Source organism: Bos taurus, chromosome 8 (assembly GCF_002263795.3).
Source record: "Bos taurus isolate L1 Dominette 01449 registration number 42190680 breed Hereford chromosome 8, ARS-UCD2.0, whole genome shotgun sequence".
NCBI lineage: Eukaryota > Metazoa > Chordata > Mammalia > Artiodactyla > Bovidae > Bos > Bos taurus.
Window position 1 is genome coordinate 78,262,456 of NC_037335.1, and position 16,911 is coordinate 78,279,366.

Here is a 16,911-nt window from a genome sequence, read left to right on the forward strand (position 1 = left end):
AGAAGGAAATGGCAACCCACTCCAGTGTTCTTGCCTGGAGAATCCCAGGGACGGGGGAGCCTGGTGGGCTGCCGTCTATGGGGTCGCACAGAGTCGGACACGACTGAAGCGACTTAGCAGCAGCAGCAGCAGCAGCAGCATCCTAGCAACCCAAAAGAGAACTCCTCTTTCCCAACAATTATGCACAAGTCGAAGGGCCAACTCCTATTGGTTTATCTTGAGTTGTTTCACCAGGCCCTCCAGCCAAGGGAATAGAATGTTCTGATTATCCAGGCCTGGGTCACATGCCTATCCCTGCAAATGGAAGATGAGGTCAGCTCTCCTCACACATGTTGACCAAATGTAGGGAGGCGTTTGTTCCCTGTAAGAATGTTAGAGCTTCTAAGTGAGAAGACAGAGAAAAGAGATCTGACAGGAAAAACTGAAAGATGACCAACTTAAATAGGACTTGCAGGACCTCACTGTGAGTAGAGCAGTTGCAATCTAGAAGTGCACTAGGATCTGAATTGGCCCTTAGGGCAGTCCCTTTGTTATCCTTGCAGGAGGCACTAGGTCTCTCCTCCAGGCCTCCCTGCTGGCATGACACAGCTGTCTCACCCCTCTCTGCTCCCTGGCTTAGGCTGCTGCCTCCTGCCAGCTGCTGCTCCCATGGTATCTATAACTCACCTTCAGATTCCTCAACAAGGAAATACCATGTGTCCAGTTATTCCACTCAGTGTGCCTGCCAGGCACCTGCCTGCAGTCCCAGAATCCAGTGTGGTCACGTGACACAGATGAGACCACTTATAGGCCAGAAGCAACTAAAGCCAGTTGTCTTAAAATATTTGTAAGTGGAAGAGCTTGAAAAGAACCGCTTTCCAGGAACCACCAGTTCTGGAACAGGGAAACAATCTTTAGATAAGAAAGAGTGTGATTCATTTTGATATTTGGCAAAACTAATACAATTATGTAAAGCTTAAAAATAAAATAAAATTTAAAAAAAAAGAGTGTCAAGAGTTCTCCACACAAGTTTATTTCTAAACCAGATGGCTATTTTCTTTCTCCCTTCTTCTCTTCCTTCCTTTTCTCCTTCTTGTCTTTATTCTTTCCTTCCTTCTTTTTAATTTTTAAGAAGAGTCATCCTTCTGTTCTCACATCTTGATTATTTGTGAAGTCTCTCACCCATTCCTCCCTCTTCCTGTGCCCCTCTCCTCTTCTTAATTTACTTTAGTATGTGAAATTCCTTTCCCACAAATAGAAATTGATGACAAGATTAATGTAGTTAAGAGAATATTTGTCAGTGTTGCCCTCAAAAGATAGTTTATATTCCTTAACAGAATATAATGTTGCAGAAAATACTATCAATTCCATCTTTATAAGTTTCTGGTAACAAATTGTAAAACTTTTAATAGTGGCTTGCTAAAAGACTTAATCATCTTATTGTCTGGACATTGCTAAATAGATCTCTATCTTCTTATAGTGGGAGTGCATTCTTTCCTGGTGAGTGCATGTGTATATATGTGCTCGTGTATGTGTGTGTGTGCACACTCATATGTGCTGTAAGATGGGCAGCAACATTTCCCGTGTCAGAATCCCTCTTGTACTGGAGTCACTTGGGCCCCAGTTATTAAGTTGCTCCATCAATGTCCCTTCCCCAGTAACTTCAACTTTTAACCTTTGATGGGAGACCTGTTTTTTGTCTCGTTAATTTGTCTCCTTAACCCTTTTTTTCTTGGCTTTTCTCCAATTTACATACATCTTTTCAGAAATGCTGAAACCAAGCAGTACATTCCACTCTACTGAGGACTCATCTGATACCAAACATAGCTGGGGTATTCATTTTACTCCTTTGCATCTCTGGAAAATATGCATTGTGGTAGATGGGCTGCTTTTTAAATGACTTTAACATGACAGCCCAAATCAGAGTCAAATCAGGGTCTACAGTGATCCATCAGCTCTTTTCTATCCAGTGGAATTATCTCAGTCAATTGAATGCTGGTGTATTTAAAGCCTGTAAGTATCTTGCAATTGTCCATATTGGAGGCCAACTTCTGATTCATTCTTTTGAGTCAATATTTCTCTAATATGACAGTTGCTGTGAATTAGTTTCCTGTCTTTCAAAGATTAGCATTTGTAATATGCAACTTGATATAATATACACACACAAACCATCAATCTTATTCCCCAAATTCTCTAAGTACTTAAAGTATGTGAATTAGAAATTAATCTCATGATTCCCATTAGATGTTTGAATTGTTAGAGTTGGAACCATGAGACCATGGTTTTGAAAATAAACATAGCAGCAATCAACACCCTGGCTATGAATCTTGCATTTGAGACTGCCACTTGGTATATATTTAAAATCCTTGCAAGGGCCAGTCCCGTATCACTGAGCTGATATACACAGAGTGTTGGTTTCTAGTACAGTGAGCACTATCTGGGGGTGTGTGTGAGCATTACTGTTTTTATTGTCATCTAATTAGCTTTTACATTTCTAGGAATGTTAGGAGGGTAGTTACTACACTCTTCTTAGTTTCTAACATTTTATTTCTATCAAGCTCTTTCTGTCTCTGAATTTATTAAAATATACTCCTCAAAATTTCACTTTTGTAAGAATTGGTTAGAAGCTTCATCTACTTTTCTTCAGAGATGACCCTATAAGTTAGAAGAATCATAGTCTTGTGGCTATTGTTGTTGCTTACTTGCTCAGTTGTGCCCAACTCTTTGTGACCCGTGGATTGCAGCATGCCAGGCTTCCCTGTCCTTCACCATCTCTTTCCAAATACTTGAGTAATCATTGCCTGTAAGGAACCTTATGAGGAGGGTGTCTGTCTTAATGCTATTTCAGTTTAGCATTGAAAGTGAAGTCAAAGTGAAGTCGTTGCTCAGTTGTGTCCAGCTCTTTGGGATCCCATGGACTGTAGTCTACCAGGCTTCTCTGTCCGTGGGATTTTCCAGGCAAGAGTACTGGAGTGGGTTGCCATTTCCTTCTCCAGGGGATCCTCCTGACCCGGGGATCAAACCCAGGTCTCCTGCATTGCAGGCAGACGCTTTACCCTCTGAGCCACCAGGGAAGCCCCTGATGGCTTATTATCAGTTTAGCATTATTTTCCCCCAAAGCAGATTGGCTCATTAATAGCCCACTAAGGTGTATTTTATAGAATGGATCTGTCCAGTAGAAGTACAATGTGAGTCACAAAGCAAACCACGAACCGTTTGTCTTTTAAAATTTCCTAGTCTGCACATTAAAAAGTGTAAACATGCAGATGAAACTAATTTTATTAATGTATTTTACTTAACTCAATCTACCTAAAATATTTTCATTTCAACATACTGTTAATCTAAAAATATTAATGAGATATTTTATGCATACCAAGTTTTCAAAATCTGAAATCTGTATTTTACACTTGCAGCAGCACATCTCAGTTTGGACCAGCTATAGTTCAAATTATCACTGACCACATGTAGCTGTTGGCTACCATTTTGAACAGTGCAGATCTGGAAGATATCAGAAGAGTAAACAGTCTCAGTTAGAAACAGATCTTGACCCAGAAACACTTAGGCATGTTGGCCACAATTCTCACAGATATTTGTTGCCTCGTAGGAGAGTTTACTCATTGTCTTTTATGCTTTAAGCACAGTGGTATGCATAGAGGATAATAAGGTTTTGCCATAATAATCTCTTTTTTTATCTTTCACCTTAACTCTGTTTCTCTGCTCTCTAAAATGTATAAGAGTTAAAAAATACTTGGCAGCCTTCGAATGGGAGAAAATAATAGCAAATGAAGCAACTGACAAACAACTAATCTCAAAAATATACAAGCAACTCCTACAGCTCAATTCCAGAAAAATAAATGACCCAATCAAAAAATGGGCCAAAGAACTAAACAGACATTTCTCCAAAGAAGACATACAGATGGCTAACAAACACATGAAAAGATGCTCAACATCACTCATTATCAGAGAAATGTAAATCAAAACCACTATGAGGTACCATTTCACTCCAGTCAGAATGGCTGCGATCCAAAAGTCTACAAGCAATAGATGCTGAAGAGGGTGTGGAGACAAGGGAACCCTCTTACACTGTTGGTGGGAATGCAAACTAGTACAGCCACTATGGAGAACAGTGTGGAGATTCCTTAAAAAACTGGAAATAGAACTGCCTTATGATCCAGCAATCCCACTACTGGGCATACACACTGAGGAAACCAAAAGGGAAAGAGACACGTGTACCCCAGTGTTCATCTTGGCACTGTTTATAATAGCCAGGACATGGAAGCAACCTAGATGTCCATCAGCAGATGAATGGATAAGAAAGCTGTGGTACATATACACAATGGAGTATTACTCAACCATTAAAAAGAATACATTTGAATCAGTTCTAATGAGGTGGATGAAACTGGAGCCTATTATACAGAGTGAAGTAAGCCAGAAAGAAAAACACCAATACAGTATACTAAGGCATATATATGGAATTTAGAAAGATGGTAACAATAACTCTGTATACAAGAAAGCAAAAGAGACACTGATGTATAGAACAGTCTTATGGACTCTGTGGGAGAGGGAGAGGGAGAGGGTGGGAAGATTTGGGAGAATGGCATTGAAACATGTATAATATCATGTATGAAACGAGTCGCCAGTCCAGGTTCGATGCACGATACTGGATGCTTGGGGCTGGTGCACTGGGACGACCCAGAGGGATGGTATGGGGAGGGAGGAGGGAGGAGGGTTCGGGATGGGGAACACATGTATACCTGTGGTGGATTCATTTCGATATTTGGCAAAACCAATACAATATTGTAAAGTTTAAAAATAAAATTAAAGAAAATGTATAAGAGAAGGATATAAGGTCAGCATGTTAAAAAGGATAGTCTTGATTTTACCTTGTGTCACTGGAAAAAAACCCTGATGCTGGGAAAGATTGAAGGCAGAAGGAGAAGAGGGTGACAGAGAATGAGATAGGTGGATGGCATCACTGATTCAAGGACATAAACTTGGGCAAACTCTGGAGATGGTGAGGTACAGGAAGCCTGGTATGCTACAGTCCATGAGGTTGTGAAGAGTTGGACACAACTTGGCAACTGAAAAACAACTCCTAAACCACATATACGTTGAACGCACAATCATTTGTCATGTCCCACAGCATCCAGCCACACCAATAGTTTCAAATAAGTCCTCTGGCTTCTCCTACTAGCTTCCCATTAGCCTTAATATTCTGTGGAAGCATTTCAGGTAAATGTTAATCTTCCTTTGTTTTTTTCTCCTATTTTACCTTCACTTCAGTTCTGTACTTGAGTTTATTTCATTTTAATCCACTCTTCCAACTCTGGATCAATGTGAACACCAGGCAGTAACTCACTGAAGCTCTAGATAAGTCTTCTCCCTTGAGAATGTCTTCAGAAAGGATGGTGTCTTTAGAGTGTCAGGAAATTCACCAGGAATAAGACGAAATGAAGCTACAAAGCAGATGCTGGGAGTAAGAAAATAGCAGTGTTCAATGATGGGGCAAATACTCCTGTCAAAATGAAACTTAAGTGGAAGGGACTGTCAGTGAGGGAAGCTGCCACCCTGTGTCCATTGCCAAGGGACTTGGGGAACTAGCCAAGCCACCCTTAATTGAGTAAAATGACAATCAGCCACGGTGCTAAAACAGAGACGAAATTTATAAATAGGGTTGATAGCAGGATTTTTCCAGCTTCTGATTGCTGTCTGGCTGTGGTTCCACCCTTAGAAAAATTCTGTCCTTCGAGTGCCAAATTCAGAAGATGATTTTGCCCAACTCGTTACCGCCATATTTTCTGAATCTCTTAAAATAGAATTGGATCATAATTTAGCAAAAGAACTTGACATGTAAAAATGGATGGGCACATACATAGGATGAAGCCAGATTTGTTAAATACGTTTGTCCCATGAATAGTGAGATCTGCTTTCTTAAATTGAGAAATAGTACTGAAGCACAGTTTTTAAGCATAGTTTTGCACTGACAGTGGAGTTTCTTCTTGTAGGATTTTGCTCTGGGGAATGGAAATATGAGATGTTTGTTAAGTCTTTCAGTTTGATGCCCCCAACACAAGAAAACCCTGTCTTCCTTCACACTCTACCCTGCTGTCTGACATCCCTTCATCTCTCTCTTTCACTCTCTCTCTAACACACATACACATAATCTAACATTCTTGAGTCAATACTACATACCTGAAACTTGAGAAGAATGTTTACCTGCAGAATGTGTTCATGCTTTTTGATAATGACCTGAAAATCGCAGTTGCCTCCTCCAATTCATGGTTAAAGATGGAATAAGGCCTTAGAAATGAATTATCTCAGCAACTCAAAGTAGACTGCATAAAGAGACTGGATCTCTGAGAAAGTGCCACAGGCTTCAATGGATTTCAGGAGGGAACCAAGGCAGTCTCAGAGGTACTTTCATGCCTTGGACTGACCTCATGCCTTATCCATGCATCTTTTGGCCTTCTCAGATCTTACTTAGCATGAGCTAATTGAATGCAAATTGGTTGAAGTTTCAAGTTTGAATCTCCCAAATATCAGTTTGTACCGGGGAGCTAGGGAGGTCTTTCAGCTTAGACTACCTCATCTAGTCCTCCCAGGCAGCCTGTGAAGGAAATGACTTTGTTACCCTTTCCTTACCCTACAGAAGAGAAAACCAGAGTTCAGAGAGGTCCAGAGCAGAGCCAAGGTTTGAACTTGGATTTTTTTTTTAATTATTTTATTTTTTTTATTTAATTTTATTTTTTAACTTTACAATATTGTATTAGTTTAACCATATATCAACATGAATCCGCCACAGGTATACACGTGTTCCCCATCCTGAACCTTCCTCCCTCCTCCCTCCCTGTACCATCCCTCTGGGTCATCCCAGTGCACCAGCCCCAAGCATCCGGTATCGTGCATTGGACCTGGACTGGTGACTCATTTCATATATGATATTATTTTGATGTGAAGCTAGAACTGCTCCCCTGTGGGTATCACCAGTGTTAAAATCTACACAAACTTTGGGGCCAGCTATCTAGGAGAGAGTGCTTTGGGCTGTCCTCTCCTTAACCTTGCATCCTCCTACCTGCTTTCTCTTCCAGATGCTTCCTTCATTTCTGTTCCTTACTTGGGCTCACACTCTGTCTTTCCAGATGACCAATCACTTCTCATCCCTTCCCAATGCTCCTTAATCTCTAGTTTGCACAGACCTCATGGGTCAGGGGTTCTTTAAGTTGCCAGACACTGAGATTGGCAGCCAGTGATAAATGTGTGAACACAACATATTTCTGTCAAAGGACGTAGGGGAGATGGGCACTTACCAAAATCATAATGAAAATCTGAGTGTAAGAAATGCTCCATGTGTGTTTTGCTCTGTGAGCCCAAAGCTGATAAGGACATGAGGGACATCTCTTCATGTCCATCTGTTCACCTCATCTACAAAACAGTGGGTAGATTGAAAAAAAAGCAGCTAAGAACTTGCCGATGGGTGAAACCAAGGTAAACAAATCGCCAAGATAAGTTCTTCTCACTGGGAATGCAACAGATATGAGAAGAGATTAGTTTGAAAGTGTATGAGCCCTGTTTTCTGAGCTGAACGGGAGCAGAGCCCTAGACCTCAAATTTTCAGTCACTGTTCATTTTGTTATTATATGAAGAAATGTGCAGTTTCTATAGCAACGACTATCACAGCTTTATGGCCTCTCTGAGCACTCACTGGCCCAAATCTGCTCACTTTCCAAGCAGAACCAGTGGTGCATTTAGGGACACTTCTCAGAAAACTACATTCTTGAGTGAGAATAGTGAACCCCATCACCAGACACTTTTTTTTTTGGAATGACATCTCCAGGATCTCTAGAATTTGACCTAAGAAGCAACTGTGTCTGGTCTAATAAGAAGTATACCTATAATCCCTGTCTCCTTAGGTCAGGTCACTGAAAGAAAGCTTCAAATCCTACTAAAGGCAGTTCATGAAAATGCTAGCTTCTGGCAAGGTTGTAACAGAAGAGACTTCATGATCTTGCTGCTGCTCATATTTCCTGTTGCTTATGCAAGGCAGGCCCTGTGTATTCTCAGTGTACCGTCTGGAGAACAGTCTTAGGTGGGGTCGATTGCATATTGCAAACTCATTGTGTGGTAAACTCAATGACAGACCACCCAGACCCCCTGGGAATGAAGGACTTGCTTCCTGAGTTGCTGGGAAAGCTGCAACAGACAGTCCTTGGCTGCCAGCAACTTATGAAGGCTCAGCAAGTCCACTCAAGGTCATACTCCCTTCCTGGTGTGTCCCCCATCCAATGGTTGATTGTTAAGGGGCTATAAAGGCCCAGCCCCCTTTGCCCAACTCAGGACCACTCTGAAGGCTCATCCTGCAGGGAAGATGAGCTTCTATTAGACTGCATCACAGCTTAGCCTCATTCTTTGCCCAATTCCTCCCACAGGTATGAATCCCAGTTCAGTTCAGTCGCTCAGTCATGTCCAACTCTTTGCGACCCCAAGAATCACAGCACGCCAGGCCTCCCTGTCCATCACCAACTCCCAGACTTCACTCAGACTCACGTCCATCGAGTCAGTGATGCCATCCAGCTATCTCATCCTCTGTCGTCCCCTTCTCCTCCTTCCCCCAATCCCTCCCAGCATCAGAGTCTTTTCCAATGAGTCAACTCTTCGCATGAGGTGGCCAAAGTATTGGAGTTTCAGCTTTAGCATCATTCCTTCCAAAGAAATCCCAGGGCTGATCTCCTTCAGAATGGACTGGTTGGATCTCCTTGCAGTCCAAGGGACTCTCAAGAGTCTTCTCCAACACCACAGTTCAAAAGCATCAATTCTTCAGCGCTCAGCTTTCTTCACAGTCCAACTCTCACATCCATACATGACCACTGGAAAAACCATAGCCTTGACTAGACGAAACTTTGTTGGCAAAGTAATGTCTCTGCTTTTGAATATGCTACCTAGTCAGAACTTTTCTTCCAAGGAGTAAGCGTCTTTTAATTTCATGGCTGCAGTCACCATCTGCAGTGATTTTGGAGCCCCCCAAAATAAAGTCTGACACTGTTTCCACTGTTTCCCCATCTATTTCCCATGAAGTGATGGGACCAGATGCCATGCTCTTCCAGAATAACCATAATACGTGTCTTGCCCACCAAACTCCATCTCATCTTCTCACCAGGGATCCCGACATGTGGCATATCCCAAGGTCCATTTGTTGTCCAGGTCAGATGCATCCACACAGGGAGATCAGACTCAAGGCAGTGAGCTACACAATGACCACCAAGTGCCTGACAGAGTTCTTAGACACAGGACACAGTGCTGAGCCCTGCACTCAGGGCACACCTGGTGGATGACAGTGCTTTCATTCTGTTCCAGTGTCTACTTAAGTGAAAATAGATGCTCCCATTTGCCATCTAACTTTGATCATGACTTACTACAGTCTCCTTGGAGAAGGGAGTCACATGCCACCTCTCCCAGGAGGAGTCCTTTGGGCTTCCCTCTGACCTCCTCTTTTGCTCCCAGTGTTTGCTTCTCATGGCCTTTATCACCCATTCCACAAACACCTCTGGACTATACACCATGTGCCTGGTACTGTGCCCAGTGCCAGCAGTGCAGAGGTAGAGACACAGTCCCTGGGTCAAGGAGCTCACCTTCTATACCAGAGATAAGCAAATACACATGCAATTAGAGTGTATATGCCGGTGATATGATAGAGCTGGGATGAGGTGTACCTATGGGGGTTGTCCAACCTCGCCTGGGAGGCCAGGCCACAGGGATGTGACAACAATCCATGTGTCAGTGAACACTTCTCAGGAAGGTGATGGCAGAGCCTAGTCTTGGAGGACTGCTAGGTGTTAACCGGGTGTAGTGGTAGTCTACATATTCTTACAGGTGCTGTAACAGATTACTACAAATTCAGGGGCTGAAACAACACAAATCATTTCTCTCACAGTGTTGGGGGCAGATACCTGAAATTAGGTTTTCTTAGTTAAGGTCAAGATGCTTTGGCTCCTTCTGGAGAGTCTAGGGTAGAATTCTTTTCCTTGCCTTGTCTGGATTTTAGAGGCTCCCCATATTCCTTGGCTCGGGCCTCTTCTTCCTTCTTCCAAGCTGGCAGTATAGTATCTTCTCTCCTCTCTCATCTCTGCTTCTATACTAATAGCTTCTCTCTCTTGTTCCTCTTTGTTGTTGTTCAGTCACTAAGTCGTGTCTGACTCTTTGAGACCCAATGGACTGCAGCATGCCAGGCTTACCTGTCCTTCACCATCTCCTGGAGTCTGCTCAAACTCATGTCCATTGAGTTGATGATGCCATCCAACCATCTCATCCTCTGTCATCCCCTTCTCCTCCTGCCTTCAATCTTTCCCAGAATCGGGGTCTTTTCCAGTAAGTTGCTCTTCACATCAGGTGACCAAATATTGGAGCTTCAGCTTCAGCGTCAGTCCTTCCAATGAATATTCAGTGTTGATTTACTTTAAGATTGTTGGATCTCCTTGCAGTCCAAGGGACTCTCAAGAGTCTCCTCCAGCACCACAGTTCAAAAGCATCAATTCTTCAGCGCTCAGCCCTCTTTATGGTCCAACACTCACATCCACACATGACTATTGGAAAAACCTCCTGCCTGTCTCTTATAAGGATCCTTATTTGTGATGACATTGAAGTCACTCAGATAACCTAGGGTCATCTCCCCACATCAAGATCCTTAACCTAATCATATTTGTAAAGTCCCCTTTGCCACGTAAGGTAACATATTCAGGGACTAGAATGTGGATACCTTTGGGGCAGGGTATTATTCAGCCTCCAACATTGGTGACTACAGCCAAGTCAGCATACCAGGCAGAGAGATGAACATGGACAGGGCAGGAGGAATGTGGCCAGTGTCATTTGGGCAGCTTTAGATATTTCATAAGGTGGAAGCATAAGTTTCAAGACAGGCATGTCAAGAGATCAAGCTGGATAAAGGTGCAGGGGAGCCAGTTCTTTCAGTCAGGCACTGTGTCTGGAGGTTGAATTATAATTGTGATTTATCACCCTATTTGTTCATGAGTGTCTGAGGGCGCTATTTAGGTCAACATTTTCTTGATGACGCTGCAGCTGTGGTCAGGGATTGGCATAGGACAGGAGCTCAGCATGTGTGTGGCATCAACAAATGCTTGTTGTGCCCTGTTGTGACACTGTGGTGGGAGGCAGGATGGAATGAACAGAGAACTAGAGGCACCAGAGCCCGTCTGCATGCTCTTGGACATGGTTTTTGTGGCAGCATGACTGGCCTTCATGAGCTCGCTTGCACAGACATTTCCTGAGCCAGCAGTGAGTGGGGCACAAGCTGGGGAAGTCTTTTTGGAGAGCTTACGTAATAAAGACTGGAGATGTCTTCATTGTTGAAGCTGGAAGATGGGTATCTGAGGGTTTATTATGTTCTTCTCTCTAGCAAATATTTTCATAATATAAAGCTTTACAAAGTTTATATGAGTAGGGGTGAGGTGCACAGGGCAGCCTAGAAAGTACAAGTGAAAGTGAAAGTGAAAGTTGCTCAGTTGTGTCCGACTCTTTGCGACCCGATAGACTGTATAGTCCCTGGAATTCTCCAGGCCAGAATACTGGAGTGGGTAGCCTCTCCCTTCTCCAGGGAATCTTCCCAACCCAGGGATTGAACCCAGGTCTCCTGCATTGCAGGTGGATTCTTTACCAGCTGAGCCACAAGGGAAGCCCAGGAATACTGGAGTAGGTAGCCTATCCCTTCTCCAGGGGATCTTCCCAACCCAGGAATCGAACCGGGGTCTCCTGCGTTGCAGGCAGAGTTTTTACCGACTGAGCTATGAGGGAAGCCCAAATGGCCCCCAAATGGGAGAGGTAATGATTGGGACCAGACCATGGTTAAAAACGATGATGATAAAAATCTTAACAGCTGTACCTCACACTGCTCAGAATGGCCATCATCAGAAAGTCTGCAAATAACGCACGCTGGAGAGCACGTGGCAAAAAGGGAGCCTTCCTACATTGTTGGTCAGAATGTAAGTCGGTACAGCCATTATAGAGAACAGTATGGAAGTTCCTTAAAAAACTAAAAATAGAGTTGCTGTATGATCCAGCAATCCCACTGATGACATATATCCAGAAAAGATGAAAACTTTAATTCAAAAAGATACTTGCAGCTTAATGTTTATACCTGCACTATTCATAATAGCCAAGACATAACAGTCAAGAAAACAGCCTAAATGCCTATCAACAGATGAATGAATAAAGAAAAAGTGGTACATATATACAATGGAATATTAATCTGCCATAAAAAAGAACAAAATAATGCCATCTGCAGCAACATGCATGGACCTAAAGATTATTATACCATCATACAGAGAAAGACAAATATTTGTGGAATCTAAAAAATGATACAAAGGAACTTATTTATAAAACAGAAATAGACTCACAGACCTAGAAAACAAACTTATGTTTACCAAAGAGGAAAGAAGGAGGGATGGATAAACTGGGAATCTGAGTTTAAGAGATATACACTACTATTTAATATATATAAAATAAACAAGGACCTACTATATAGCACAAGGAAATATATTCAACATCCTGTAAAAAGAAAAGTTCATGTCAGTCGCTTAATGGAGAACCCCTATGCAAATTCTTCGTAAACTGTAAAACTTTGCATATCCAGAAGGAACTTTTCCTCAGTTCTTCATACAAACATTTTTTTTTTTGTTTTCAATTTTTTGATACCGGAGTGTGTGATACATGGGATGAATGTCCTTCCCATCCAGGAACCTCAAGCCCCCTAGAATAATTACTTCTTGACAGCTTCCCTCTCATACCCTCAGTCTAAGCTGTGTTGATTTCTCTTCTCTGCCCCCGGTCCTCAGACGCTGAAGGATGCCAGCGACAATGCACGCAAGGACTTCCACCGCGAGGCCGAGCTGCTGACCAACCTCCAGCACGAGCACATTGTCAAGTTCTATGGCGTCTGCGTGGAGGGCGACCCACTCATAATGGTCTTCGAGTACATGAAGCACGGGGACCTAAACAAATTCCTCAGGTACGGGAGACGCCGGGAGCCAGGTGGGAGGTAGGCTCCATATGAGCTGGGGGTGAGGACAGGAAGTTCCCAGGAATGACCAAGGGGCCCCTGGACCTTTCTCTGGAACCACCTATCCTGGTGACAACACCAACGCCTGCCGCAGAAAAAGAGCCCAAGTCCACTGCATTGCTTCTTTTCCTGAACCAACAAATCCTACTAATGTGACACTAACGATTCCATTCCTTCCCACCTGCATTTATTGAGTGTTGGTTTATTAAATGGTACATGGCATGTACATCTGAGATGGGCCTTAGGATCTGTAGGAGTTTGCCTCGTGGATAAGGGAAGAGTGTTGTTCTGATAAAAGAAACAGCAAGAGCTCAGGCTCCCAGGTGTCACAGGAAAAGGCTTGGGCTGGTGAGAGTGATGAGTCTTGGAGACACCCGACAACGTTAAAAACCAGGGTGAGGGGAGGTTTAGACAAGGAGGTACGAGGAGTCATGGCTGGAAAGATGAACATTTGGACTCTGTTCTGAGGACAGAAAGCAGAACCAGGAGGTCAGTAGGTCAGAGGACTGAGTGAAAAGAACACCATCAAAAGAGTGAAACATCTAGAAGGAAGGACAGGTCTAGGGAAGACTCAGGATTGGGACTCAAGTCAAGTCCCTGAAGTCAGGAAAAGATGGCCAGCTTCATCTGGGGGTTGTGTGGTCAGGGAGAAACTGGAAGGTGGCAAAATGAGGAAAGGGGAAGCATGGCAGATAAAAGGGAGTTCTTGGGCTGCTAAATAGGGTTGTTGCTTGGATTTCCACACTGGCCAAACGGGGTCTTGTTTCAATGGCAGGTTCTCAGGCAGGTCCCTTCCTTGGGGCAATGGGTGCAGGAGTCTGGGAGGGGCTGCAAGATATAGCAAGTGAGAGACACCTCACAAAGTAAAAGGCATCGCAGAGCAGTGTCCTAGTGTCGTTAGTGAGGGGACACTTATGATCCAGGCAGGATGCTGCGCTGGAGTTGAATCTCAGCTCTGGCATGTATTAGCTGAATGACCTTGGGCAAGTCTCTTAGCTGTTCTGATGGCACTACTGAGCCAGCAGGGTAAGCATGAGGCTGAATTAGAATGAATAGAAAGCTCGTGGCATAGAAGCCTGTAGGATGTTTTCAACAAGCAGAAGCTTGAATCCTGCTACTAGTGATTTCTACTCATACACCAACTACCTCAGTGAGGGAAACTGAAGGGAGCTGGGTTTGATGTGGGAGATAGAGGATGCTTGTGGTCACCCTACTGGAACCCATAGTGAGTTTTCTTATCCTGTATCTACCAGGGGAGAGAATAAGTGTGTTGATCCCGATACTCCTTGGTGAAGGAAATCAAGTGATGCTTTTATTTACATTAAGCAGATGTGCAAATGGAAGCCACACATTTAAGATCTTACACAATGAGAAAAGTAAGAAGTCTCAGTGGTAAGGGCTGGAAGACACAGTTCTCCTTCCTGTTCTGCATCTGCTGCTTGGGGCCCACTGTTGGGGTCCCCAACCCACTTTGCCTCAATCACCTCAACCCTCAGGTGGGTCTGAGTTAGATCCCCTCAAAGACACATCTGGCTCTAACATGCTGTTTTCTTTAAAATGTAACTAATCTTTGAAAGATTAGCAGTTGTTAGCTATGATTTCTTGGTAGATAGTTTAACTTAAGAGAAATAAGGAAGATGTTCCTCACTGGCCTCAGTTTTCTCACCTGCAAAAGGGGTATAATAACACCCACCTCATGGACTGGTGTTAGGACTATTGTGATGGCTAATGTTGTGTGTTAGAAAAGGCTAGTGTATTGTTAGTTGCTCAGTCATGTCTGACTATTTGCGACTCCATGGACTATAGCCCGCCAGGCTCCTCTGTCCATGTGATTCTCCAGGCAAGAATACTGGAGTGGATAGCCATATCTTTCTCCAGGGGCTCTTCCAGACCCATGGATCAAACCCAGATTTCCTGCATTACAGGCAAGTTCTTTACTGTCTGAGCCATCAGGGAAACCCATTGTGACGACAGGTAATCAATAGATGTTGCACCCATAGCCCTTCTTCTCTGACACATTTTCCTCTTCATTTTGGTTGAGGGGTCCATAATCCTGGGAAAGTTACACCTTTTGCGTTACTGCAGCACTTAGACTACTCTGTCTTCCTCCAGTTTCTACAGGCACTAGAGAGAGATTTCCAATAAAATCAGTACCAGTAGCTTCATGCAGCCACTGGAAGGTTCGGGAAATGTATAATTTAAGGAGTAAGTCAGTTGCTGACAGAAAGTGAAATGGGGAGAGGTACTACTGTGTTTAGAAATGGCAGCCCATGGCTTGTACAGTCTGGATCATTTCGACCGTCTCTAGCCCCATGAATACACATACACAGGTGGTAGGAGAGAGGACAGTGGGAGCTTGTACACAGTTTGACTCATCTAATGTGAAAGGAAGAAAAGAAGCTGCATTTAATTGAGGTCTAGCTGCTTCAAGGAGAACTAATTCCCTTCTATTCCCATGTTCTAGGCTATGTCCCTATTTTAAAATGGTGCTTTCCCCAAACTGTAGAATAATAAATTCAAATGTACTCACCTGGACTCAAGTAAATGCCTCTGTGAGCTCAGACTGTGCACATGTGTGTGTGTGTGTTGATTCCTTCACTCTCAGCTCCATCCCTAGTTCTCTTCCATGCCTTCCAGAGGATCAGGCACCTGATTCTCCCTTGGCAGCTTGTACAGGGCAGGGAGTTGTTGAAAACCTCCTCTGCTCAATTTCAGAACCTGCTGAATTCTGGGAGCAAAAGGTTTTCTATGCCAAGAATCAGGTTCTCAGGTGCAAGGATGTGCTGTGAACTACAGTCTGTCCTCTCCTTCTGGGAGGGAACCATGCCCTTATGCTGCCATGAATTGTGTCCTTAAGTATCACTGGAAGTTCTCTGTGAAGACAGATGTCTACAGTTATCCTCCCACCCCTTTTATTCATCCCAAAGCCATTGAGGACCAACAGGAACAGGCCTTATGTTAGGTTGGCTGGGAGATGAGGAGTCAAGCATGGTCCTTGCTTTCAAGGAGGTTACAATTTTTCCTCTTAGAATTCTCCTAAATTACCTTCCAATGAAGGGAATATAGAAAAGGGCCCTTTTTTCAAGTGATAACAGCTCTTTATTGGGAGTTCCCTGGCAGTCCAGTGGTTAGGGCAAGGGAATTTCATTGCTGGGAACCAGGTTTAAAACCTGGTCAGGGAACTAATATCCCTCAAGCCTCCTGGCAAGGCCAAACAAAACAGCTATTTTTTGAGTCTTTCTAAGCATTCTAAATGTTTTAAATGTATCAACTTAATAAGCTATTATTACCATTATCCCTGGGGCTTCCTATGTGGTGCTGGCAGTAAAAAATCCACATGCCAATGCAGGAGACCTAAGAGATGCATGTTCAACCCCTGGGTGGAAAAGATCCCCTGGAGGAGGGCATGGCAACCCACTCCAGCATTCTTGCCTGGAGAATCCCATGGACAGAGGAGCTTGGCGGGCTATAGTCCATGGGGTTGCAAAGAACTAGACACGACTGACGTGACTTAGCACAGCACAAAGCACAGTAACATCCGCAGTATACAGTTGAAAAAACAGTCACAGGACTAGTGAATGTCCGAGCTGAGATTCAAACCCACAGCCCCTGGCTGCAAACCCCATTGTCTCGACCACATCAACACTTCCTCTTGAAGGGACCATTAAAAACCAGAAGGGAAGCAGTGTTTTGTAGTGTTCTAGAGTCACAATGGGTTTGGGTAGACCCCGGGAGTTGGTGATGGACAGGGAGGCGTGGCGTGCTGCGGTTCATGGAGTTGCAAAGAGTCGGACACGACTGAGCGACTGAACTGAACTGAACTGAGCTGAGAGTCACAATGGGTTTGGGTAGACTTCGGGAGTTGG

General features: G+C 43.7%; 1 protein-coding gene across 3 annotated transcripts in view; it reads left to right on the top strand.

The window, feature by feature from the left end:
* NTRK2 (neurotrophic receptor tyrosine kinase 2) overlaps window positions 1–16,911 on the top strand; it is a 411,482-nt gene that overhangs the window by 309,031 nt on the left and 85,540 nt on the right. For all 3 annotated transcript variants that reach the window (XR_003035866.2, XM_010808129.4, XM_024995505.2), the window contains one exon: window positions 12,822–12,994. Coding sequence is in view for 2 of the 3 variants with exons in the window: in XM_010808129.4 (XP_010806431.1) it covers window positions 12,822–12,994 (173 nt within the window). In the remaining variant the exon portion in view is untranslated. The remainder of the gene's footprint in view (window positions 1–12,821; window positions 12,995–16,911) is intronic.